Source organism: Gymnogyps californianus, chromosome 10 (assembly GCF_018139145.2).
Source record: "Gymnogyps californianus isolate 813 chromosome 10, ASM1813914v2, whole genome shotgun sequence".
Lineage (NCBI taxonomy): Eukaryota > Metazoa > Chordata > Aves > Accipitriformes > Cathartidae > Gymnogyps > Gymnogyps californianus.
The window spans coordinates 3,054,675-3,079,596 of NC_059480.1; the positions used below are offsets into that span (position 1 = coordinate 3,054,675).

At 42.3% G+C, this 24,922-nt stretch overlaps 1 protein-coding gene and 2 non-coding genes across 8 annotated transcripts; all 3 read left to right on the top strand.

Annotated features, from left to right (window-relative positions):
- The first annotated feature begins 2,392 nt into the window (after positions 1-2,392).
- On the top strand, positions 2,393-24,922 carry ATG16L1 (autophagy related 16 like 1). Of its 6 annotated transcripts, XM_050902901.1 has the most exons (19): positions 2,393-2,584; positions 3,491-3,584; positions 5,953-6,058; positions 7,611-7,684; positions 7,888-8,139; positions 8,976-9,041; positions 11,864-11,950; positions 12,699-12,755; positions 12,954-13,001; positions 13,730-13,832; positions 16,410-16,515; positions 16,633-16,703; positions 18,248-18,319; positions 20,352-20,472; positions 21,319-21,424; positions 21,954-22,103; positions 22,502-22,549; positions 22,915-23,016; positions 23,419-24,922. In XM_050902901.1, exons 1-19 carry the CDS (start codon positions 2,470-2,472, stop codon positions 23,510-23,512), a joined length of 1,872 nt encoding a protein of 623 aa, XP_050758858.1. In that variant the 5' UTR covers positions 2,393-2,469; the 3' UTR covers positions 23,513-24,922. The 6 variants fall into 6 exon arrangements, with proteins under 6 accessions (XP_050758858.1, XP_050758859.1, XP_050758860.1 ...); XM_050902902.1 differs by lacking the exon at positions 12,954-13,001 and having other exon boundaries at positions 11,861-11,950; XM_050902903.1 differs by lacking the exon at positions 12,954-13,001.
- On the top strand, positions 14,044-14,314 carry LOC127020397 (small Cajal body-specific RNA 6). The gene has a single exon (XR_007767077.1). It is a non-coding gene; the product is annotated as a small Cajal body-specific RNA 6 (non-coding RNA).
- On the top strand, positions 17,116-17,378 carry LOC127020390 (small Cajal body-specific RNA 6). The gene has a single exon (XR_007767070.1). It is a non-coding gene; the product is annotated as a small Cajal body-specific RNA 6 (non-coding RNA).

Consider the following 24,922-nt stretch of genomic DNA (forward strand, 5'->3'; position numbering starts at 1 on the left):
GAGACTTTGGGGCTGATTATGTGTTAAGGCTAAGGTAAAAGCCTCAGGAGAGGAGTAACTGAGTCTGATCCCTGTATTTCTGTATTTTTGTCTTCTCCCTTTTTCTCATGCTTCATGTTTGGTTTCCTCTTTCTCTGCAGAAGATTAAGATGTAGAGAAGAAGATTTGAAAGGATGAATTTCTCTCAGCACTGCCCTTCAGGAGTTCAGTAACTATATCCGTAGAATTAGGACTTAAGCTTACAGTTACAAGTAATTTTACATTTTTAAACATCTAATTTGATTTTATGATGTATAAGCAGAAAAAAGTAGGCTGTGTGCTTACACTTGGACAAATTAGCTTTGTAGAGAACATGCATAACCTTGTGTATTGTGTACTTGATAAGACAGAGCTGTGCATGAACTATTATTAACTCAGCCAGCAGCACTCTCTCCTCCAGTGTAATAATCTAGTGAATCATCTATTTTATTCCATTACAATTTAATAATTGAATCTTCATTAATTTACTCAAAAGAAAAACAAAACAATTTAGGTAGTCCAAGACAAAAAGCTTTATGAATCCTGTCCAGTTTCAAATTAAATTACAATAATATGGTGACCTAACACATTACTTAAGAAGTTAAGCAGTTAAAAGTAAAGCAATGAAGCAAGGCGTTACGGATTTTTACATTTGCCAGAGAACGCGTGGTTTCTTCGTGACGCTGGACAGGATGTGCTAGTGCAGCGAAGGCTACCCTTGTACTTTATGCTCTGTTCCAAATAATTTTTCAAAGTAATCCTATCTAAAAACCCCAAAACTGCACTTCATTTCACCACCACCCTCCTTGAACAGCTGTGTAACTCAGTAAAGCTTCCTAACTGATGCTCTGTATGCCCTGCTGGAACTGCAGGTTGTCTTGTGGTGGCGATTTGGGGAAAAGACTACAAAAAACACCCAACAAATAGTACTGCATGTCTTTATTTTGAGCGATGCAGCACATCACCCTTCTGCTAGCTGTATAGCTTTTAGTAGCTAATTAATGTTCATTCACAGTAATAATCTTGCTTTAAAAATAAAAGGCAAAGGCATGAACATTAGACTCATAGCTGGTAAGCCAGCACATGCCCTCGGTGCCACATGTGCACCAGTCATTTAGTTCACCAACACCCCATCAAAGTGTCACGTATTTCTTGGCTCTGCTAGGTGACATAATAGCAAAAGCTTTTGTTATTCTTTTAGGGAAGCTATTTATGTGTATTATGAGTCATGCTTTCTGAAATGGTGTCCTTTCATCCCCCCTTTGAAAAATTAGAACTATGAGGAGATCCTAGCGAACCTGTGGCACTCTCTGCACTCTGATCATTGGAAGAGATAAGTTGTGTTAATCATATCAACTTCTTTGAGTCGACTTGAATTCCCAGATTCATCCCATCAGACGCATAGGGCAGGAAGGGAAGCTATGCTTCAAAGAGCAAGCCAGGATTTTTTCCTGACGGCTGACCTCGGTTAGGGCCGCGCTTTCGGGGCTCCAAGCATTCACCTCCTTTTGGTTCAGCTCAGAGGGACTGAGTGTTCGATGCCTAAAACACCCCACCCCTGGCCCCTGCCCAAAGTCTCAGGCAGCCTTGTCCGCGGCGGGAGCAGTCCCGGCCGCGGGGACAGCGGGCGGGCAGAGGGTTTTCCTTTCTCCCCGGAGCAAGCGCTACCGGCCGCCGGGAAGGGCGGGAGCGGGGCAGCCCCATGCGCCGGCGGAACGCTGGTGCCTCCCTCGCTAACCGCGGCTGTCGGTACTTGTTTCGGCCGGCACGGCGGGTGCCATGCTCCCCCAAAGACAGCCCGGGGCCGGCGGCCGCCCCCCCCCCCCCCGCGCGGCAGCTGCTCCCGACAGCAACCGGGGGCGCCAGGGGACGTGCGCATGCGCCTCTGCAGGGGTGGGTAGAACCCTCTTAAGATGGCGGCGCGGGCTGGATGGCGTAGCTCGCCGCTCTCAAGATGGCGGCAGCGCTCGGACGCCCTTCTGGGAGGGGGCACAAAATGGCGCGGCGCGAGGCCCCTTCTCCTCACAAGGGTGTCCGCCCGCCCGGCGGCGGAGGCTGGCCCTGCGCTTGCAGTGCGACCTCGCCGCGGCGCTGCCCGGCGCGGGGGCAAGGGTAGTGGGGGTAGTGGCGCCGGAGGCGGGCGGGAGGGCGGCGCCAGGCAGTGGCGGGGCAGCCGCTGTCGCCGTTGCGGTGCGCCGCTGAGGGGCGAGGACCCCTGACAGAGCGCGGCCGCAGCGCCATGGCGGGCGTGGGGCGGCGGCTGCGGGCCGCGCCGGCCGAGCCCCGGCTCTGAGAGGGCGCTCCTCGCCGCCGCCCTCGCCCCGCCGCGGGCCGGGCACCGGCCTCCCGCCGCCTCCCGGCGCTCCCGCCCGCCTCACCCTCCCCTCGGCCGCCCTTCGCGGGCCGCGGCCCGAGCGGCGCTCGCCCCCGCTGCATCTTATAGCCGCGGAGATGGCGTCGGGGCTGCGCGCCGCCGGTTTCCCCCCCTGGAAGCGGCACATCGCGGCGGAGCTGCGGCGGCGGGACCGGCTGCAGCGGCAGGCCTTCGAGGAGATCATCGGGCAGTGTAAGTGGGCCGCGGCGGCGCGGCTCCCCCGGCGGGGTCGAGGCCGAGAGGCGCTTTCCTTTCCCCCACCTCCTCGGAAAGTGGGAAAAACGCGGTGGTAAAGGGTCCCTGAGGCCTCGCATGTGTCGGTTTCAGAAGACTGGTTGGGAGATGTTTGTTAGAACTGAGAAAAGTTGGGGTTTCTACCCTGTTGAAGAAAGTAAGTAGTTGCTTGCTCGGTTCCCTCACAGGCTAAACCGAGTTTGTGCTGTGGATGGTGATTGAATGTCTAAATTGTCTGCAGGCTCCCGCTTGGATGTTTGTGGAACTGAGAACAATAGTGCTATTGATCCTGTTCACGATCTTTTATCAAATTTGAAGCTATTCAGGGGCCAGCGCTTTCTATCCAGTGCTTACTTGCCTATCTCTCTCCTGCCTCAGCTGTGATAGGAGCAAATGGAAGTGGGGGTCACCTAAGAGCTGCTGGCTCACACACTTGAGGCGCTATATGTTACGGGGGGGAAAAGCAAACAAACCTCAGCAGGACTGTGCAATGTTGGATATGACCAGTTCTCTGGCAGGTCTGTTTTCCTTGTTGCTATCATTTGAGGGGACATAAAGAGTTTGAACTTTGAACTCCTTCTGTTTTAGCAGATAACAATACACTTGAGCAGTCTCTCTATTAAACTTTCATAAGACCGGTCCCATACAGCGTCTGGATTAATGAGGAATTCTTGGAGTTGTAGCTGAATACTGCCATAGCCTGCTGACATCAAAGAGGAGCACACACTAATGTGGTGGAGGCTTACATAATGTTGGCTGTGTCAGAATAATTAAAGATACTAGATCTTAGCTGGTAGAAGAAGAGAGTGGGAATCTGGTTTTGCTTTTTGGTTATCTTCTTAATTGCACTTTTTGCCCTTTCAGATAACAAGCTACTAGAGAAGTCGGACCTTCATGCGGTGCTGGCTGATAAGCTTCAAGCAGAAAAATATGACATGCAGAGCAGACATGAGATCAGGTATTTAAAATTCCTTTTCTTTCAGTCAGCTGGTCTGTCATGCATAGTGTAACCTAAACCATTGTTTGATGCATTACACAAACAATTTCTAGGTTACTACAGTAACTTAGAATAAAACAAACTGGGAATTCTCTTGAACTAAAAAGAAATTATAACTAACTCTAAACATGTGATAAAGTTACAATACGTTTACAGTATACAGTGCAGAAAGATGTGACCAAGTTTTGGACAGAAATTAATTTACCACAAACTCAAGGTATGGAGGTGGACCAGAATGAGCCTCTGCTGCTGATCTGTTTGCCTTGTAATGCTTATAATGTTTGCCTGGTGTTAGTTCCTAATGATTATGATATGACTCTTGAAATTGTTCCATCTTATAAGTATTGCAGTGCAGGGAGAAACCGATGTCTTAGTTTCTTTCAATCTGTGTTATCACATAGAAGGGGGGAATGGAGAAAATCATGATTGTGAAGTGTCAGTCCTAAATAAGTACCATATGCTAAAAAGAATGTGTCTTCTGCCTGCTTTTAGCAGGATTTTTTCAGGAAACTTCCTCTCTAACCTGGCAATAGCACTCTAGTGCTGCAGGCCGGGGTCATGCTGCTTATTCTGTTGGCATTTGAATCCACAGCAAACGAGTATGCTAGTAGTGTGTCCTTTGTCTGGACAGCATGTAAATCCCAGCAGGTAAAGGCTGTTGGGTTCTCCTCTTGGTGTAACTGAAGAAAAGGCAGGGCTAAGTAGCTCAGAATGTCCTTCTTCTGTAGGAATTGCTTCCTCTGTTGAAGCTCTTTTTGCTATATAATGCAAAACTGTATGTGTGTGTCTAATTGGGATACAAAACAAATAAATATAGTTAAGGCTATTGTGTACTATTACTAGTAAGGAAAGAACTCCTCCTGATTTTACAGGAATTGCAGGCAAAATGTCAGCATTTGGCCAGCAGGCTGGAGTTCACACTCGTGTGAAAGTTCTCAAAAGCTTTCTGATGCCTGCGGTTGTCTTGAACCATCTTTAATTTATGAGAATCTGATTCTGGGTGAACACCTACTCTAAGAGATGAGGCTGGAGTAGACGAGGATGAGAAAAAATGCACAGAAACAGCATCTTCAAAGTAAATACTAAGCTGAACTCTGATACTGTCCTCAGTATATGACAGTTCTTTGAAATAGAATGAATTCCCTAATCCTAGATAGATGAGGAAAAATGCTTTTATTTACATTAAGGCTGAGGAGGAGTATCTAGTTCTGTGTAGAGATGTATGCATGGCCAGAGTTATAGGACATGTTGGATATTACCACAGGACTTGGCTTCCTATCTGTTTGGACACGGTTTTTTGGAAATGCAGTGTCTTCTAGTACAGTATTAGTTCGGTGAGGTGTTGTTTGTTTGTTTTTGAGAAGAGCATTAAGTTACTGATAGCACTGTGAGAGCTTTCAGCTTCTGAATGCATTATCTGTTTCCCACTGGACTGTTATAACACAGAATGACTGCAGAAACAGGTGCTTGCAGTTACCTTGTTCTGTTTGTCTGGTATAATAGTGATGAACTTAAAATTATTATTTTTAAAAGCTGTAATTTAAAATGTAGCTGTTAACTTGCTCAAAGTCTCTGTGTGTGATATGTATATGCATGTATATGCTTTTAAAAAACTGACATCTGTTCCTGTCTCTGCTTTCAAAGACTTGAGCGATAAACGTTATGATCATAGTTGTTTGGGGGGGTGATATGTGCGTGCTTCTGGTGTGTAGAAATTCCAGCTTATGTCACGGTACCACTGTGTTGTAAAACAATTAAAAAACACTCCAAAACCTTTACACAGTAAGAGGCTAGAGCATAGTTGGGACAATGGAGAAGTTACTTATAACACCTGGGACTATAAACCCAAGGGCCTGGGAATATACCCTTGGTTCCCTGGCTTTTGATTCTGTGCCCTGTGTTATGCTCTCTCCCGATACCTAGCATCTTCAAGGTCTGCCAGCTCCCTCCAAAACAAAATTGAGATAGTAAAATATTTGTAGTTCTTCCAGAATTTGGAGAGTGTACTTTTAAGACTCAGTTGTCTTCATGCAAATTTAAGCAAAGGCTAGTTATCTTTCATATGAGTTTGAATTCTGTTTTAGAAATGTACAAAAAGGTTAATCGAGTCCTCAGTAAATTTAATTTTCCAGTACTACATAATGGCATTTTGGTTGGCGAGAAGTGTTTTGTGGGGGAGCTAGCTGTGGCTTGGTTTGTTATGAATGACCTGTATCTCTGATGTAGTATAGAAAATCCAAGGGAGGTAATGTCCTGAGACTAACTGTCAAAGGCACAGAAGCAATTGGATTCTAGTTTGTGATATCTCTTCTTCTCTCTCAAACTCCAGTCCAGGACATGATAGCACATGGAATGATGCTCAGTTGCAAGAACTGGCACAGCTGAAGATAAAGCATCAAGAGGAGCTGACAGAGCTGCATAAGAAACGTGGCGAGGTTAGAAAGTCATCTCATGTTCTGTATGGTCCATACATGGCCATTTGTGAACATGACCTTAATTTTACCAAGCTTATTCATCATCATTTTTTCCTCGTTTCATGTACAGCCTTTTTAAGCTCCCCATGTTGATGATTAAAATAAACCAGAGATGGTTGATCTTGAAAACTGACAGCCGGGAGATAAGAGCTTACATTGGCAGCATAGTATGATTTTTAAGAAGTGCTTAATTTTGTGTTTCATTAATACGTTTTTAACTGTATTTGTTAGAGGAGGAAGGAACTGATCCAGTTTAGAGGTGCACATGGCCACTAGTTCTACATTGAAAAGACTGAATGACTAAGAATAGGTGGCTGTGTGTGGTTTCATTTGTCTCACTTTGCAGGACCACTGCTATAAAAGAGTGGACAAAATAAACAAGCACAAGCAAAGGTGTTAGACTGAAAAGGGAGTACTGGTTCTGCCATGTAGATGCAGTAGGGAGCCCAGGAGTCCTGTAAGCTATGAGACTTGGGCCTGGAAGAGAGGAAAAGCTGCCTTTTTTTTCTTTTTTTCTTTTTTTTTTTTTTTTTTTTTGATGGGAAGATGTGGAGGCTTTGTCAGCAGAATTGGGTTTTTAAAAACTACAGCAGTGGATTGAATGAGTCCAGGAGCTAGTACCTGAATGGTACTGCAGACTTGTCTAGGGAGAAGGTGGGAGTGACCTGGAAAAGGTTATCATGCTCCTTTGATCACACCTCACTGGAGTTGTGGAGAAGCTCCCATGTCAGTAATTCTGAGCTTTTCAAAGAGGAGACAGCTTTTTACAGCAGGTATGCACTGACTAGTCAAAACACTGAAAATTCCTTCTTTCCTCCCAGCCTGGTATCCTAAGCCATCTATCCAGGCAGGCACTCTTCTCAAAACTCAGTCTTCCTTCTCCCCCGGCAGCTGAGGCTCTGCACGCTGTGGGGCTTGCTGCTGCTCACTGACTGGGTAGCTGTGAGCTGGCAGCAGCAGCAGCTCATTAGTGTTGGCCTCTGCCCCTGTATTTCCTGTGCACTGCAGAGACCCCACCAGCAACTTTTTGTGGGAAAACTCTTCATGAAACCTGTGTTTACAGTGTGTGAGCTACATGTCTCCTGTAATGGCTGTCCTGGCCGTAACAGGAAGATCTGTTGCTTGGTTGTTAGTACTCATTTGTTGGTTTACTTACTTGGCAATTTTTAGTTTCTGTATTGATTTTTCCACTATTTTAAAAAATAAAATTTCTTCCTAATATGCATTCTGTTTGATGTGACTTTATTAAAGAAACTTTTTGAGGGAAGGGCGTGAGACATCAAAGGACAGTAACTTTTTGACAACTCATTTTTGAAAGTGGATTCCCTGATTTAATGACCTGTGTGATAGGGGCAGTAAACAGATCTGTATAGAAAGCTATGAAAGAAGACCTGAAAGGTATGCTTCATGCTTGTAGTGTTAGATTGGTCTGTGCTCTCGCTGGTTGCTGCTCAGTGTGTGTTATCCAGTTGGCATCCCTGCATTTTGTAATGTAATTTTCTCCTCTCCCTAGTTGGCCCAGTCTGTAATTGATCTGAATAACCAAATGCAGCAGAAGGACAAAGAGATGCAGATGAATGAAGCAAAGTGAGTAGGAACTGTTTCATCTGTATGGTTGGTATGAGACCCAGACTTCTGGTTGAGTTATTTATTAGTGTTATAATATTCTCTAGGAGTCCTAGCCATGGGCTAAAAATTCCTTTATTAGGCATTGTACAAATAGCACAAAGAAGATGGTGTAGATCCCAAAGGAGATCCTCATTGTTTTATATATTTTGTTGCCATTCCAGGATTGCAGAGTATTTGCAAAAGATCTCTGAACTGGAAACAGAGTGCCAGGAATTGCGTAGCAAACTGCAAGATCTTGAGCGAGCTAATCAGACACTGAAAGACGAATATGATGCTCTCCAGATCACCTTCAATGCCTTGGAGGAGAAACTGAGGAAAACTACTGAAGACAACCAGGAGTTGGTCTCGCGTTGGATGGCAGAGAAAGCACAAGAAGCCAATCGTTTGAATGCGGAAAATGAAAAGGATTCAAGGTGAGATTGATGACCTCTATTTGATAAACTACTTCCCAGTATATTTTTTAATACTTATGAGTGCATAGGATAAAACCAGATTTAATTTAGATCTCAGAGATCTCTGTATTCTTGCACAACACAATGAGAGTCCAGAACTTTGTGTTCCTTCTTCTGGCCAACACAGACAAATGCTTTGTGAAAACATTCCTGTCTTCTAAATGAATAAAACATGTTCTTTTGTTTCTTGAGCAACATTTAACTATGGCCTGAAGATGATAAATCAGATAGACACTGGATTTTTTTTGCTGGTATTAGATTTGGACTTCTCTTGTTCATATTGCATCTTGATCTCCTAGTTTTATCCTTTTTTGGCTTAACCAACTTAAGTGTTTTTTTGTGTTCTGCTAAAAGGAGTGGCTGCCGTGAGACTGAGCTATGTATAACTTGCAAAAATAAGTTTGTACCTTTTTTTTTCCTTGCAAAATAATTTTTCTTCTGAATTGCTTCAGCTTACTTGGTAACTAACAATACTTGGAGACTAAGAGTTATAATACAAGTCTCATAGTGCTTGGCAGTTGGCATTATCTTTACTAACATAGTCATTATTTTTGCAAGTTCTTGCACTCCAAGTAAATCTGCGTTCATATGAGTCATAAAGGGCCATAGGTACACTCCGCCTTATTGCCTCCCTTGATTGATCTTGTCCTTTTTTTTTTTTTTTTTAATTTAAAAATCTTATAAAGCCCATAAAAACTGTGCAGAGTAACCTTTGGGATGGGATTAAGGAAGTTTGTTGGGGGTTTTTTTGGTTTGTTTTTTTTTTTTTTTAAATAACCTTGGTTTCTTTTTCTTAGGAGACGACAAGCCAGGCTGCAGAAGGAGCTAGCAGAAGCTGCCAAAGAACCCCTGCCTGTTGAACCGTAAGCAGTCTTGATTTATAGTGTCTCCTTCATCACTTCATGCTTCGGTTTTATGCAGATGCATGATAAACGGTATCTTTGTTATTTCTAAATTTGGTGATGTAGAGAAGTGTTTAAACTTTGGTGTAAAGTCAAAAATGTACAGTAACTCTCCCTACTTGAACTTCCAGAAGAAGCAGCTCTGTTATGACTAAAAATAGATGCTTGGACTGAAAGTCCTAAGAATGGTTCATACAGTGAATACATATTATTATCTCAGCATAAAAACATTTGTTATGTGGTGCCTTTGGTCTTCAAAGTAGTTCTTCAATCGTGAAACAATATAGTCTGGAGATGCCTGCATTTGTAAGTGTTAGACTACAAATATGTTCAAGGATTTCCTGTAGGAACAGGTACTGAGTGAGTTAAGGTGGGGGAAAATATATTGATCACTTCCATACTGGGAGAGATTTATTCTGTAGGAAAAAAAATAGATAGATGTGGAGTTACTTTTCCTGGCAAGCCAGAGATAAATATCTCTAGTCTCTTGTTCTTTTCACTGCTGTGTTTACTCCTGGGTGGTATTTAATCAGCCGACTGAAGTGGGCAGTTGATGGTATAGGTGCTTTGCACCAGGTTGATAAGGTTATTGGCACTCGTGTTAGCCAAATCCAGAAAAACTACACCTGCTGCATTGTTACTGGAAACTGCTGAGCCAGTCTTCAGAGCAGTGTGCAGGCTTTTTCTTGATATCTGTTGTCTTTGTATTAGCATCACGTAATCACATTAGGTCTCTGTGCTGCATGTCCTTGCACATGATGGGAGCAATGTGTCTGCTCTGGAAGAGGACTCACGCAAAAGTCTGGGGTAGATCGGAGGGGCCTGTGTAAAGGGAGTATGAGAGAGCTTGTAGCATTTGGAAGGAAAGTTGAAACTGCAATTTACAATACAACTAGTTAGCACAATTTGCTTTGGCTTTTTTTTTAAATGTTTAAATGCTTCCATTCCCTTAGCTTATTGAGGTGTGACTCTCCATGACAAGGTTACTGCTGGTCTCTGTGTCACAGGCCAGTGGACAGTCCCAAGCCAGAGGACAGTCTTCCCAGCTCGTAAGAACAGTGATATCCCTTTTGTCCACATTATTTGATGTAAATGCACACGGAATATCTTAGAATATTAAACTCTTCAATAAATAATGTTGCACTGACAGGGGAAACACACATGTAATGTCTGTGGCCACTTTCCCTGTTAAGCTTCTACCTCTCCATTACCCAAAGTGAGACCTTCCTATCTTAGAGCTGAGCTCAGAAGTAGGTGTAGCATAACAGCTTGAATATTTTACTTCCTGTTGTGTTGAGGATGATGGTCTCAGTGTTTCATAAATAATTTGATATGAGACACTGAGAAGTTAAAAAGAAGCCTGTTTAAAAAAAAAAAAATCTCAAAAACAAGTGCATCTGTAAATTACTCAAGCTTTGCTTCACAGATGTTTTTGATTCCTTCTTTTTGATTTTGTAATTTTAGAGGGTTTGTATTGTATAAATGTGCTGCTTACTGAAGGGGAAAATTGCAGCAAGGAGTGCACCCTGGTGTTTACATTCACTTCAAAAATATGTTAAGTTAACATGGAAAGTTCTTTTGCTACATACAATTTTAATAGCTCAAACTTCAGATTTTAAAAAAGAAACATCAGCAGAACTTGATAGTGTTGTATTGAAATATCAGCCTGATGCTTTCAATCAGGGTATATATTTTCTATAGCCTTTTCATATATACTAGCCTCCAAAATCTTAGAACTTGAAGTGCAGCTATATTCTGAAATGGGAGATTAAAAATGGTCCCATCCTCTTCAATTCTTTTGCAGCTGAGTGTTATCTGATGGCAGGAATTGGTTTATTCCTACTTAAATGCTGAATTTAAACTTCCGTTCAGACAAATGGCATCAGGTTGATAGAGTGTGTTTAAAAATAGTTTGTCCTGCAAAATCAGCAGTGGAGCAAAAACCATCATTGAAGGAAAAAATATTAGACTGTCAGAGCCCATGATGACTAATGGGGAAAAACCGTTTAGCATTAGCTGAGTAGTTCAGCTGGATTAATTTATGGTATATGTATTGGAACCTCACACTTCTGTTCAGTCATACACCAACACTTTAATGAAGTGGACCAAAACATTCCTTGTACTTAATGGAGCAGCACCTGAAGTACAACAGTCTAGAAAGTATCAGGATGTCTTTGGTGTGGATGAAGAAGGAAAATGCAAACTCTTGTGCTTTTTTTAATACTTCCTTGTTTTGGAACAGCAAAAACGGTGCTGTGAAAATAGGATATCACCTATATTTGGTGTTGCAATAACTCATGTTTTTGCTGTTCTGTAACTGTTCCAGCAAATATAATTCACTCTGTAGCAGTCTTGCTCAGATGTGATAGGTCATTATAATGCTGTATGCAGTGCTGCAAGCTGAAATATAATGCCTGTAGTAAAGAGAATCTGGAAAGGATGCCTGTCAACATAAATATGGGGGGGGAATCCAACCCTTTTGGCAGTGAAGAGTGTAATTGGCAGCTGGAAAGAAAAAACCTGAAATTTAGGTGCTGCATGTACTTGTTTTCGGATGTTGTATGTTGAATGTAGTATCTCTGGCAGTGACAGCTACATCAGTGTTTGTGTTGTCTGGATCTACTTATATGTTACTACAGCTAAATAAGCCTAGATGTGGGCTGGGCGCAGACACCGACAGACCCTGGAACAGTGTCGTCCATTCAGTTCATATACATCAGTGGGTGGTTTCCATAGGAAGCTCTGGCTGATTGAAAATGAGGTGTTTTCTCTCACTTCAGCAGGGATGATGATATTGAAGTACTTGCAGATGAAACCTCTGACACAGCTGAGGAGACATCTCCAGTGCGAGCTGTCAGCCGAACATCCAGGTTTGTAGACCAAGAGATTTTTGTACCATGTCATTGAGGAAGAACAAGGGGTATAAGAGAGTTGAAACAATGTTGGGAATATTACTTAGGGTTTTACCTGCCTTTAGCTGGAACACAGTTTAGTACTTCCACCAGAGCAGTATGAAACTCATGTGCTGTGTTCTCTGTTACCATGCTTTAGATACGCTGTTTTTCCTTTGCTCTTTTAACTAAATTACACTAGTGTCTGAAAAATCTGTGTTTAATCTTAAAAACAAAATAGACAATAGCATGGATATTACAGTGCCTGTTGTATTATGCCTCTGTCACTATACAATATATCAATGTGACTTTGCAAATAGCTGGGTTTTTGGATTTAGCTGAAATGCTGAAAATAATCTTCACCCAGATTAAATGCATCTTTTTCTTTCTCTAAAATAGCAGTGAGTGGAAAGTAAGAGGTAGTTACATGAGAGCATGGATTAATTTGGTTGAAACTTCAGACTTGGCAGACTGTTACATCTAAAACCAGTAATTCACAGTGTGGAGGTTGAGGGGAAATTGAAGAAACTTCACTCACAAATTATGTTCTGAGTTGTAGTTACTGGTGACTTTTGAACTGATGCCTGCCTCTGGTGTTTTCTGTCTTTGGACTGGGTCTGCAGGGGAGGGAGTCTTTCCAGAGACTTGTTGCTATGAAATGTGTTTGTATTGATCTTTATGTGGAGAAGCTATTCACAAGGTTTAAACCTGTCCTCCCCTCCTTCAGTAAGCGACTCTCCCAGCCAGCTGGAGGCCTTCTGGACTCTATCACTAATATCTTTGGGTAGGTTAGAACACTTTCACCTCTTTGTTTTGTATATTGGTTTCAATGTACGCCAAAATCTTGGTGATGCAGGGAATATGAACAAATAATTTCAGCCTTTCTTCTAGCTTCTGCCTTTCTTTTTTTTTCTTTTTTGTTCTCCTCAACTTCCTGTTTCTTCCATCTTGCCGTGTGCTGACCTCTGACCTTTCCCTCCAGTCTGTCTGAGTCTCCCCTTTTGGGACATCAATCTTCTGATGCTGCCAGGTGAAAACATTATCCGCTCTTAGTCCAGCATGTGAATGTATTCCATTGAAGTAACATGGAACCCAGCTGCATTATCCTGATTAGATTTCAGGTGTTGATAACACTGGCTAGAAACTGTCTACAGTTAGAGAGGCAATGAGCCCATCTTTGTGGAGAGAATACATGGGGTTTGCTCTTACTTTCCACTGCACTTTACTCCTTTAATAGGGTTATTTGAAGTAAGTCGTTGGGTTCTGTGCTTAGTATCCAGAGTGGAGCCAGTCCAAGTTAAGCTGGGCATTAGGTGGATGGTCTTTGCTTAAATGGTGCAGCCCAAGCTTTTGAATGGAGCATTTTGCTACCTGGGATGTAGTGCTGCAGTGGTGTTGAGTCTCCCTAGACATAATGATGGAGTTGCAGTCTCTCCAGCTGAACTCGGCTGCAGTCATTCCCATGTTTCTCTTTCCTATTAAAAAAAAAAAAAAAAAAAGACTGCTCCAAAATGAGGTCAATAATCAGTTCAGGTAACTTATCTGGTGTACTATGAAATATCTAAAGCTGCAAGTGGATGTAGCGTTATATGACAAATGTAATTTTTGAAAGATGGGATAAAAGAAAGTTAAAAATTCCTTCCCCCATTTTTTAATCTCTGTACAGTGTAGTTAAATGACAGGTACAGATCTGGATGAACTCAAGAGAAACTGTGTTCACTTCTCATTTTAAAGTATTTCTACTTTGTTTCATCTCAGGAGGCGTTCTTTGTCCTCGTTCCCTGCTCCCCAGGATAATGTAGAGCCACATCCAGGTGCCAGTAAAGAAGTGAGAGTGCCCACTACTGCCGTATGTGTCTTTGTAAGTATAGAAGCAATTCTCGGTTTTACCATTTCTTTTACTGTCTTTGGAGGAAGTGAATCCTATCTGTGTGGGAACTGATCTCCTGAAACTCTTTCTATTAACATTGCCAAACAAGAAGGAATTCTTGATTTGGTAGCATAGTTCATCCCATTTAATTCTTAGCCCAAATGCTTCTTAGAGCCAGTGTGCTTGATGTCTGTTTTACTGAGGTCAATGATGACTAGTAAAAGGTCTGAGGGCACAGGGGAATTACACTCCATTACCCTCTTGGCTCCCAGCAGTCCCTCTTCTGTCATGCAATAGTAGAGCTATGATTGAGGAAGAGATTGCTGACAGTTTGGGATTAATTCAGTTCCAGTTCTCCACAGTGAAGGGAGTTGTGGCACTGAATGTCATCCAACAGAACTGGTTAAGAGGAGCTCGTGGTAGTGGGGTGTCTTCATTTGTTGTGTGTGATCTAAAGTTTTCAAGCTGAGACCTCCTTTATATGTGGTTCTGGCCTCACAAGGCCAAACTTAAATTTCTGTGAAGGGCATTGCCTTCTGAATGAAAGATATTGTGATAAAGTGTCTTGTAACGCAGCTACTTGTTTTAACATTCCTCTTGAGCTTTCTCAGGCACTCCAATTCTGGATATGGATATTTCATGGATATGAAATGACTTATGTTTTTCATCCAGAGTAACAGAGTGGCTCACTGCAGCATGGAGGCTTGTGTATTCCTGTCCTGCCCTGTTACCATCTTCTCTAGTGGCAGTCACGGGGTGGAGGGAGTAGCAATGTTACCTTAAGTGAGAATAGGGTCATAACTTAAGTGACAGCCTGGAGCTGGCTTGAATAGGGAGCATCAGAGGAGGTGTTCATGGCTTCGAGGTGTTGCAACCTCTTTCCTCCTCTGTCTTTGTACAGCAAGCATACTTGATCAGCAGATGTAAATCCTGGCTGATTTCATAATAAAAGGTACTACAAAGCTATATATGTGAGGTTTTCAAGAACCATGTGAGAGGTTATGTTGTTTTCACCTTTCTCTTGATCTTCTGTAATGTCATCTGAACTTCCAAGAGCAGCGCAGCCTGGCTTCCCCATATGGAGGGGCAAACCACAGTAGACTATGCTGACCCCTAGTCTTGGCAATGTGGGGAATGCTGCCCCATTCCAATTCACTATCTTGCAGCAGGAGTAGGAACAGCTGCAGTAGTAAGCCTGTCAGACTGTGGCAGTATGGAGGTGATGTGTGGTTAGCACTGCAATATTAGAAGGAAAAAGTCCCAGCTCATTTCATGGGAATCCATATGTTCCTTCTGGAGATGACCTGTGTTATGTTTTAGCTCCTGTGTTTGGAGCCCAGGTGGAGTGTAAGGACATGTCTAGGTGCAGCGGAGCATTCCAGGAATGAATGCAAGGACTCTGTGCCAGAGGTTTGGCGCATACAGGGAGCAGACCGGGCTCACTGCTGGAGAGATGAGTAGAACAGGCTTGGGAAGGCGGAGAAGGTAGTCACTTCAGCCATCATTCTTGGGCATAGTTTCTAGGCAAGACCTTTGACCAGTTTTGTTCTGAATAGCTCTTCTGCACTTATAGAAGGATTAGATTTGAAGTGTGATGACCCCTAAACATGAGCTGGCAGACCAAGTTCAAGCAACAAGTTCCAGAAAAATATAAGGTTCCAGAAAAATACAAGGGTCCAGAAAAAATGGCTTTGAAAGAGCAGTTACTGAAAATACTCAAAAACGAATGCAGCAAATTAATTAAGACTGTGATACTAATACTGTGTGGATAAGTAGTATAAAGCTGTGAAATTAACCGGGGAAAAAAAAGGAAGGAACCTTAAAATTCTCATAGGTTTTAAAAGGTTAAGAATCACTATTAAGTGGCCAACTCAAGCTTCAAAACATTAAGCTGTGAGAAAGCAGGGGTGCAGGGGTGTCACTGCACGTGCAGATAGGAACCACAGCTTAAGCCCAAGTTCTCTGTGAGAGAAGGTGCTGTCACAACTGTGCTGGTACTACTTAATCACCAATATAAAGTAGCATTGTCACCAATACTCTAAATGAATGCAGTTAATCTGTTATGCTGTTTTCTAGCAGACTTTCCTAACTCAAGCCTGACTTGAGTATTCTGTGGTTGCATGAACTGATTGGATCATGTTCCATGGCTGGCTCTAGATGGAGAAATGAAAAGTTAGTTTCCTTCTACAGCATATCACCTGTTACTGTTTTCTGTCCTTTCCTTAATTTTTTTCTGGTGTAACTTAAAAGCCTTACCTTACAAAGCCTAAACTTATGAAGCATTGTAAGGCTTCTGGCAGTTTATTATCACTGTCGAGTCCTTGCTAGTGTTTTTCTTTATGCGCTTTTGGTTTTTTTCTTTAGATAAGGATCAGCCTTTTTGCTCTATTTGTACACCATCAACCATAGTAGAATTTCAGTCTGTGGCTTTGTTTCCTATATACTGCTGAAAGAACTACAGCTGTGGTTCTATATAACCATTAAGTTCTATAGCTTTCTAATCTGTGGTTTTTTGGGTCTATTCTAATTCCATTTTTGGGTGGCTGTTCTGTTCCTCCCACTCCTCAGGATGCACATGATGGGGAGGTGAATGCAGTGCAGTTCAGCCCTGGCTCCCGGTTACTAGCAACAGGAGGCATGGACCGCAGGGTTAAGCTTTGGGAAGTCTTGGGAGGTAAACTTTTTTTGCTTTGGGGTACGGCGGGATGCTAAACAAACTCATATTATAGTTCACTTTGTCAGCTTCTGTTCTAATCCATTGCTTAAGTTTTGTTCATCTTTCTCTGTGCAGATAGGTGTGAGCCCAAAGGTTCCCTCTCTGGTAGTAACGCTGGGATTACAAGCATAGAATTTGATAGTGCTGTGAGTATCTGTGCAATATCCACTGTTTGTGATTGGGAATAAATTGATTGAACTATGTTGTGCTCTGCTATCAATTTCCATTCTAACACTTTGAAAAGTTACCTAAGAAATGAGTTAAAATACTTATGAGAGTAACTGCAAATAGTTAAAATTTATACAAAAGATCTTTATTTGATATGCTATAGTCTGTAATTCTTGTCTTTGCTTTACTATTCAGGAGATGATATGCAGCTCAAACATTGGGTGTTTTGGGCTATTACGATAAAATTACAATAAAATACACTAGGCTTGCTTTGTCTAAAGTAAGAAATTAGTCTTCAGCTTCCCACTAAAGCTGGCTTAACAGCACAAAAGAAGCAAAGACACTGAGGCTTTATTTCTGTGAAGTTTATTTCCATAAGTGCTCTGCTGAGGTCTGTGATGAATAGTAAAAGGTCTGATTATCCGAAGACTTGTACTTCCATGACCTTTTCTCCCAGCAGTTTCTCACCAGTCACAGCACAGTAATGGTGTGGCTGGCAGAGTGTTTGCTGACAGCTTGTGATGTGTTCAGTTCATGTTAACCTGAAGTACCGGAGACATGACTGGGATCAGCATCCAACAGTCTTACTTGAAGGAGTTTGGGGTCTTGGATTGTTATAACTGGACATGTGATCTGACTTTTCTGCTGAGACCTCTCCCATAACACAATGCTTTACTGCATAGACAGTAGACCAAAGCTGACCTTTCTTCCATTTGGTGATTCTATGTGCTAAACTTAATTGATACACACCCGAAAGGATCCTTCCTTTGAACACTGACCAGCTCATTAGAGATTTGCTGACACTGTTAATCTGCAGGAGAAACTAGTTCTGATTTTGGCAAGCTGCTTGAACACATCTGAGATGAGAACTGCCTGAGGTGAGATGCTGACGGGCTTTAAGGATTCAGGAAATTCTTTTGAGATGGGCAGGAGTGCAAGCATGAATCTTGTGGTGTCCATTCTCCATCATGCATGACTTGGAAGGGTCCTAAGCCTAAAGCCACGAACAAGTCAATTTATCTCTCCTTGGACACATTTAGTTTTTGGAATCTTAGTTTAAAACGTTAGAATTGTAATGAAAATTGCAAGAATTGGGCTAATTCCACTCTGAGGCCTATCTAAGCGGTAGGGTAGTTGATGCAGGGCTTTTTCCCTGTGAAAAATCAAAAAAAGAGGAAAAGAACCCACAGCAGGTGAGGGTAAACTAGAACCTGTTTCCTCGCTGCAGCAGAAGGGAAAGGAGAATGTCCTTTCTGGTCTGGTTATTGTTATTCCTTTTATCTGTAGTCGTGATTCTACAAATCACTGTCACATTTTGATGAGAAGAAAAAGCCATAGCCTTTTTGAAAGTTGTTACACTAGCTTTCCTTACTGGTATATGCTATTGTGCTTTGGGTTTTTTTCTTTTTTTCCCTTGGCAATATAGCACTAATACGGTTTTAATGATTTATTGGAAACACTTTTGAGTTTAATTTGCATATTGGCTTGCAGAAGTAGTTTTAAATTAATTTTGTGTTCACAGGGTTCTTACCTCTTGGCAGCTTCAAATGACTTTGCCAGCAGAATCTGGACAGTTGATGACAATCGATTACGGGTGAGTCTCTTGAAGGCAAAGCAGTGCTCAGGCTGTTTCTGTCTTGTATTTCCAGTTTTGTCTAATGGGGACATGGCAATTTTGGAAGTTGGGAATTTACAGACACTTTCAATAATTCTTTTTCTTAACACATCTTTATTTCTCTTAAGGGTCTTCACAGCAAGACCTAAAATACAGTATTGGTCTCTGCACAACCTTGCAGGAAACTCCAGTTACTGCATATTTTCACAATACAGCCCCCCACTAGCAAAACCTTACCATGTAAACCCAATACACTTTTGCATCCCCCTCTGTGGAAATTTAAATGCTTCTTATGGTTTATGGAGAACCACTTCAATGTTTTATCCTCAATGCAAGGAGAGGACTGCTGATTAAGGGTTTGCAGCAGACAGAGGGATTTTTTGTTTTAAGTCAGGAGCAGCATTCTTGGAAAGGAGTCCTTTGCCTAGCTGTTAAAGGTAGCAAGCCTAAAAGTGCTTGACTTATTCTCCATGTCTTTTGAAAGATTCCTCTTCTCCTCCCGACTCCTTTGTACTCATGTTCTTCTCCGACACTTAGCTCTAGTTTAAAGAAGGCTTTGATTGACCAAAAGAAGAGTTTCTCTTCAGCTTTCTAGAGGTTTTTTTATTGTCATTCCTATGTACACTTTTCATCAACTTTTTATTTTAGGAAGATGCTACTTTGATGTTCTGAATCTTCTGATGTTTCACGTGTCAGTTATAACCTACAGTTGCATTGTAATTCACTGGGTAGTTCTCAGTGTGGAGATGTCAGGTCTCATTTAGGAAAGTGAAGAATATCAGTTCTTTTGCAGCTTCTGTTTGGGTGCAAAACCTACTATTGGATGTGAATTATAGTGAATAAAAGTTTAGCAGACTATAGATTACTTACTACAGCAAGTTAGTTATCCCTGCAAACATCCACCTGGTTTCACAGCATCTTCCCGTAATTTTTTGGTGTCCTTGGTGACTACCAGCTTTGGGCAAGTGCATTCACTGTTCACTGAGATAAAATAGTGCATTCTTTGTTTTGAGAGTGTGTGGTACGGATTTGTCATGGTCTGCACATGAGCAGGAGGCAATGAAGCTGAAATCACGGTAAATTTTGCCACAAACTCCCTACTTAAGTGCAAATATCTGTACGTAATGACTGTGCAGCAAGAGCGGAAGAGAGATGCAGAGTGAAAGTTTAGATCCTCCTTTCTGGAGTTTGTGTCCTTTCTTAAAACGAAGTGGTCTTTATGGGATGATTTGTTCTTTCAGAGTTTGTGTTGTGTATCAGATTTGCTTTTTTCCCAAACTTTGCTCCTATTCCTTTCCATTATTAACGGTTTTTCTTCTGTATTTCCCAAGTCCAGATTGCCTTGTGTAGTTTGATAGTCCCTCGAGTATTTAAAAAAATCTATATACCAAAGATTTCTCTCTCGTTTTTCACAATTCTTACTTCAGTCATTCATTTGAAGTGAATGTGGTTCATGTTCTTCTCAGCCCCACAGAGCCTCCCCCTGCAGTTACAGAAACTGCTGCAGGGAGTTTGTCTGAAATCTCTGGTTGTCTCTGCTCTCAGGCTTGAAGATGTAACAACAGTTGAGACTAGATACCCTGTTGTGTCCTTGAGAGAAGCTCATTATAAAAAGTTGAAGGCACAATTTCCATTTTCAGCATGCTTTAACCCCTTCTCCTCATCGCTCTTGCAAGGCTGTATTGCAGTTGCCGTCTGTCCATGAAACGTAGGTGGATGGAGTGTGGAGGAAGAGAGCTCACAGGTTCCCTGAGTAGCTAGAGAAACTGCAGTCAAAGGTGACCTCTGTCTCCCGCTTCAGGCTGAACTCTATGGTACTTAACACTCCTACTCAGTGTTAATCTCTGTTTAACTATAATAGATTTTTTTTTTTTCCTCCAAGCCGTTCAGTAGACATGCAAATTATGATTTAACATTGTCTTTGAGTTGTTAAATAGCAGAACTAGTAAGCTACAAGGAGAGGGAGCAAGTGGAACTGTGCAATTTTACCATGTAAATCTCTCGTCCTCAGCACACCCTGACAGGTCACAGCGGTAAAGTTCTGTCAGCCAAGTTCTTGCTCGACAATGCACGCATTGTTTCAGGAAGTCATGACCGGACTCTCAAGCTCTGGGACCTCCGCAGCAAAGTTTGTAAGGAAACCTAACTTCTGTCTTTCATCCATATTCTGTGCTTCTACTGAATGTAAATGGAAATCTGACATCAGCCGGATTATTTCATCTTCTTGCTAGTCTAAAAAAGCAAAAACTAGCAGCCATGCCATCTTCTGTTGTTGTTCAAGTAATTGGATTCTTTCTGTCTGTTACCTGGAATAAGAAATCCTGTGTATGCAGGAAGCACTGTTAATGCTATTACATTAACAGCAGCTGTGTTCTGTGAGTGTTCTTTGTTTACCAGTCTGAGGGTGGGTATTTTAGTCTTCCACTAAAAACTTGGAGCCAGGTCAGTGTTTTTAACCCTGAGGTGGATGGAAATGTCTTGTGGAAATGTACCAAAAATTTCAACATCTCAAATGAAGGAAATGCTAGGATCCAGATTTTTCCTTGGGAGAAACACCTTATTTCCTTGGCTTTTCTCCTATTGCTGGCTCTTAAACCTGCTTGCACTGAGAGAGAAGTCGAGATTCAAGGTTACCTTGATACCTGGACCACAAACATAGGTCAAGGAGACAGTTTCATGTTGTTTAACAGTAGCAGATTATAGCTGTCTAAATACGAAGTGGAAGTAAAGCAGCTGTCATGGGAGCATTTAAAGGGATATTAGCCACAGCAAAGGAGATTGAGAAGGGCAGAGAGGTTGTTGAAGACTTAAGTCAGGATTATTCTAAGACAGAGTTTGTCTGCCCTGTGGCACTCTTTGGACACTGCTCTATGTGGCCGCTGTGTGTGTGTGTGGTTTAGTGTTTATTTCCTGTCTCTGTCTTTGTCAGTTTGTACAGTATAAATTTCAGTGTGTCACCATTGGTTTATCCTTTTTAGGTATAAAAACGGTGTTTGCAGGATCTAGCTGCAATGACATCGTATGTACTGAGCAATGTGTAATGAGTGGACATTTTGATAAGAAAATTCGTTTCTGGGACATCAGGTAAAACTATTGTAAGAGAGCTTATAGCATATGAATGGTTATGGATTGCTGTCCAAGTATAATCTGAACTAGGGAACTCTTCTTCCTGAGCTTGGAAGCTAATGAGACTGTGATAAGAGTTGCAGAAGGCCGTTGAAGGAGGCTTTTGTTACTACTTTTATACTGTTTGGTGTTTTGGGTTTGGGATTTGGCGGGGTGGGGGGGATGCCGTTTCTTTTCTGAAAAGGCAGTCTGCTTTCTTGTAAATATTTTGCATTGGTCGGTACTTGCCATTCTAGATGTTACTTAGTTTTTCAGAGGGTGGGGTTGTGAGAAAAGTAGTATTTAACTATTGGCTGGAAATGTTATCCACGAAGTGAGATCTAGCTTGGGAAAGAATCAAAATGTGAGAATAAACCAGTAATCCTTTTTCTCCTCTTTTTCCACACTGGGACAAGTCAAAGTTTGATGCAGTGGTTTGGCTTCTGGACCCTGGTTTACTCTTTCTTTTTCTTTCTCTCCCCCCCCCCCCGCTTCTTTCTGTCTTTAGAACTGAAAGCATAGTAAAAGAACTGGAGCTGCTTGGAAGAATCACAGCTCTGGACCTGAACTCAGAGCGAACAGAGCTTTTGACCTGTTCCCGTGATGATTTACTAAAGATCATTGATCTGCGTGTTAGTGCTGTCAAGCAGACATTCAGGTGAGTGTGTTCTCCACAAGAATATTATGAATTTCAGAACACTGGATTGCCCTCAATGCTGGAGTGTTTTTCAGTATCTCCATGGAGAGAGCAGTCTCCTAACTTTTTTTCTACATGGGCAGCAGTTCTCTAGAGTGTAACAGCAAAGATCTGCTCTGGTGGATCTTTTCATTTACCTCTTTAAAGAAGATAGCTTGGCTTAGAAGCCTTTGGCCTAAAGGAAAGAATTTCTTCAGATGCGATTGAGAGGAGGGTGTTACAAGAAATGCAAATTGTGATAAAGGGATACTGGAGCTTATTCCGAACCATGTAGAAATCCTTACCATGCTCTTTAGTGAGAACCTGGAAGTCCATCACCTTATAAATGAACTTACAATTATCTGATTCTAACTTTTCAGCGCCCAGGGATTCAAATGTGGCTCTGACTGGACAAGAGTTGTGTTCAGGTAAGGTCAGATATAAGCAAGATATCTGATAAATCTTTCCCAGCAAAAGTGAGTGATTCCTGATGCTTGGCTGCATTGTCCACACTTACAGCTAGAAAAACTGAGGCAGAGTTTGTGATTTGCCCAAGGTTACCTCTTGGTCAAGATGGAGTACGTCTGTAGATGTTGATCTCGTGCCTTTGAAACTTTCTGATTTCAAAGAGCTTTCACCACTTAGTGTTAGCTGCTGGGAATGCATAACTCTTAAAAGAGTATGTAATGCCAAGTTGGTTGCTTAGAAAGTTGTGGTAGAATGATGATGTGTGCTGGTAAATTGCTGACTTGAAAATTGTTCTCTGCCTTCTGCACCTTCTCTGATCTCATAGCCCTGATGGTAACTATGTGGCTGCTGGTTCAGCTGATGGGGCCCTCTACATTTGGAATGTGCTCACTGGGAAATTGGAGAGGACACTTGCGAAGTATCACAGGTGAGGGGAAGCTGGCCATATAATCTGAAGCTGGGATCTGGGTTGCAAATCTTGCTGAGCTATGGAAGAATTGTAGTCATACAGCTTTGCAACTTATATTGGTGTGTGAGAATTTTTAATATGCAGATTCTTTGTGGATTCATGGCAGTATTCTCTAGATTGAATTAAGGTTAGGCTTGTTAATGTTCAACTTCGTAAACTGAGATACAATTCTAATAAAGTACATTTAATATATTCTGAAGAAACTGTATCTCTCTTAAGCTTATTAAAAGCCAGAGTCTCTTGAGAGCTGAGAAAGTGCTTTTTCTTTGACAGTCAGAGTACTATAGTATTTCATTCCAGTGTTAAGTGCTGTTGTGGAATTCAGCTTTTTTGTAAACTTATACCTGGCTTCCATTTCAGTTCTTCTATCAATGCAGTTGCGTGGTCACCAGCGGGTGCCCACGTGGTCAGTGTGGACAAAGGAAACAAGGCTGTCCTGTGGTCTGAATTTTGACTGGACGGAGGGTGAAAGGCAGAGTGTCCAGCGCCTCTGTGTATGGTGGTGCTGGTCCGTGGCTGAACAGAATGGAGACCCGAGCCTAGATCCATCCTGAGTCGGGATATTAACAAGCGCATGGGCTTCACTTTCCAGAGGAAAGTTCTAAAGCAATGGAGAAGGAGCCTGAGTCAGAGACTTCTTATGGCCGTAACTGCACTGTGGCACTCGGACTCAGCAAGGGATTAGCTGGTCTGGATGGAGAATGCTACTTAGTCATGCCTTTACATGCAGTATCTATGCACCAAGTGGAGCTGAAGATACTAGCGGGATTCCTCACCAGACAGCTGTGCCAAATACCCTGTCACACAAATGTATCTACAGCACTTCTGAGTTGGAAATGTTGGAAAGAAGTTACTGTGTATGCTGACTTAATACGTGTCCTGTCTCCTGTGTTCTGTTCTTGTGGCCTAGTTCAGGCATGGGGTGAGAAGATCCTGAAATGTGGACAGGTCCTAGGCAGTCTGAAGTGTTGGAACAGCTTTTAAAGAGAGTGTCCCGTGGCTCTGGCAGCTCTGCCCTTGAGTTATCAGCTCAATTCAGATCTGCTCTGATCCTGACAACAGGTTCTCGGGCACTGTCATGTGAACTCTTTGTATCAGTTTCACCTGTTCTTAAGGGAATGGTCTGTTCTTCAGGACTTCTGCACCCTTTTGTTAAAATGCCCTTCAAGAGCTTGGGTATCACAAATTAGATTTTTAATCTTTTTATTCCACAGGCAGTTTTGTTACTGGGTGTGAGGAGAGAGAAGTTCAACTTCTGTTGTGCTGCTGTGATAAGGAATGTAGTCATACTGTGACTTCAGTACCAGAATATAGATGTTTGGTCCCTTTTTCTGTTCATCCGTCCTGTCCTGGCGGCTGTCAGTAGAACACAGGGGAGCGGTGGGGTTAAATCCCAAATCCATTGTTTTGGTGCTGGCAATTCCAGGCCACTTGCCCCCTTCTTGAGCACATGTGCAATATTCCTGTTTGCGCTGGAGCCCTCTCTGTGCTGCGGAGCAGTGTCTTGGCTCTGTCCCTGTTTAAGCATCCAAAACCATGATGTGGCTGGGTGTGAGATACCTGGCATAACTTTATCCAGCCAAACCTTTCCACATCATCTGGGCCTCAAGACAAGCCACCAGCGTTTTACTGCCTTTTTATTTGCACTTTATTTTCTTCTTTCCTGATAGTTTTACTAAGGAAGTGTGTTCTTTGGAGGGGCTGGATTAGGGGGCAGCTGCTAGAACAGGCATCTCTCTAACCTAGCCTTTTGTTCAGACACTTTCTGCAGAGGGGAATTAGAGTATATGGGGCAAAGTTTTTATTTATTCAGCTGCCCATAAGAACTTGATTGTAAATAAACCTGTGTTCTGCTTTTAAAACC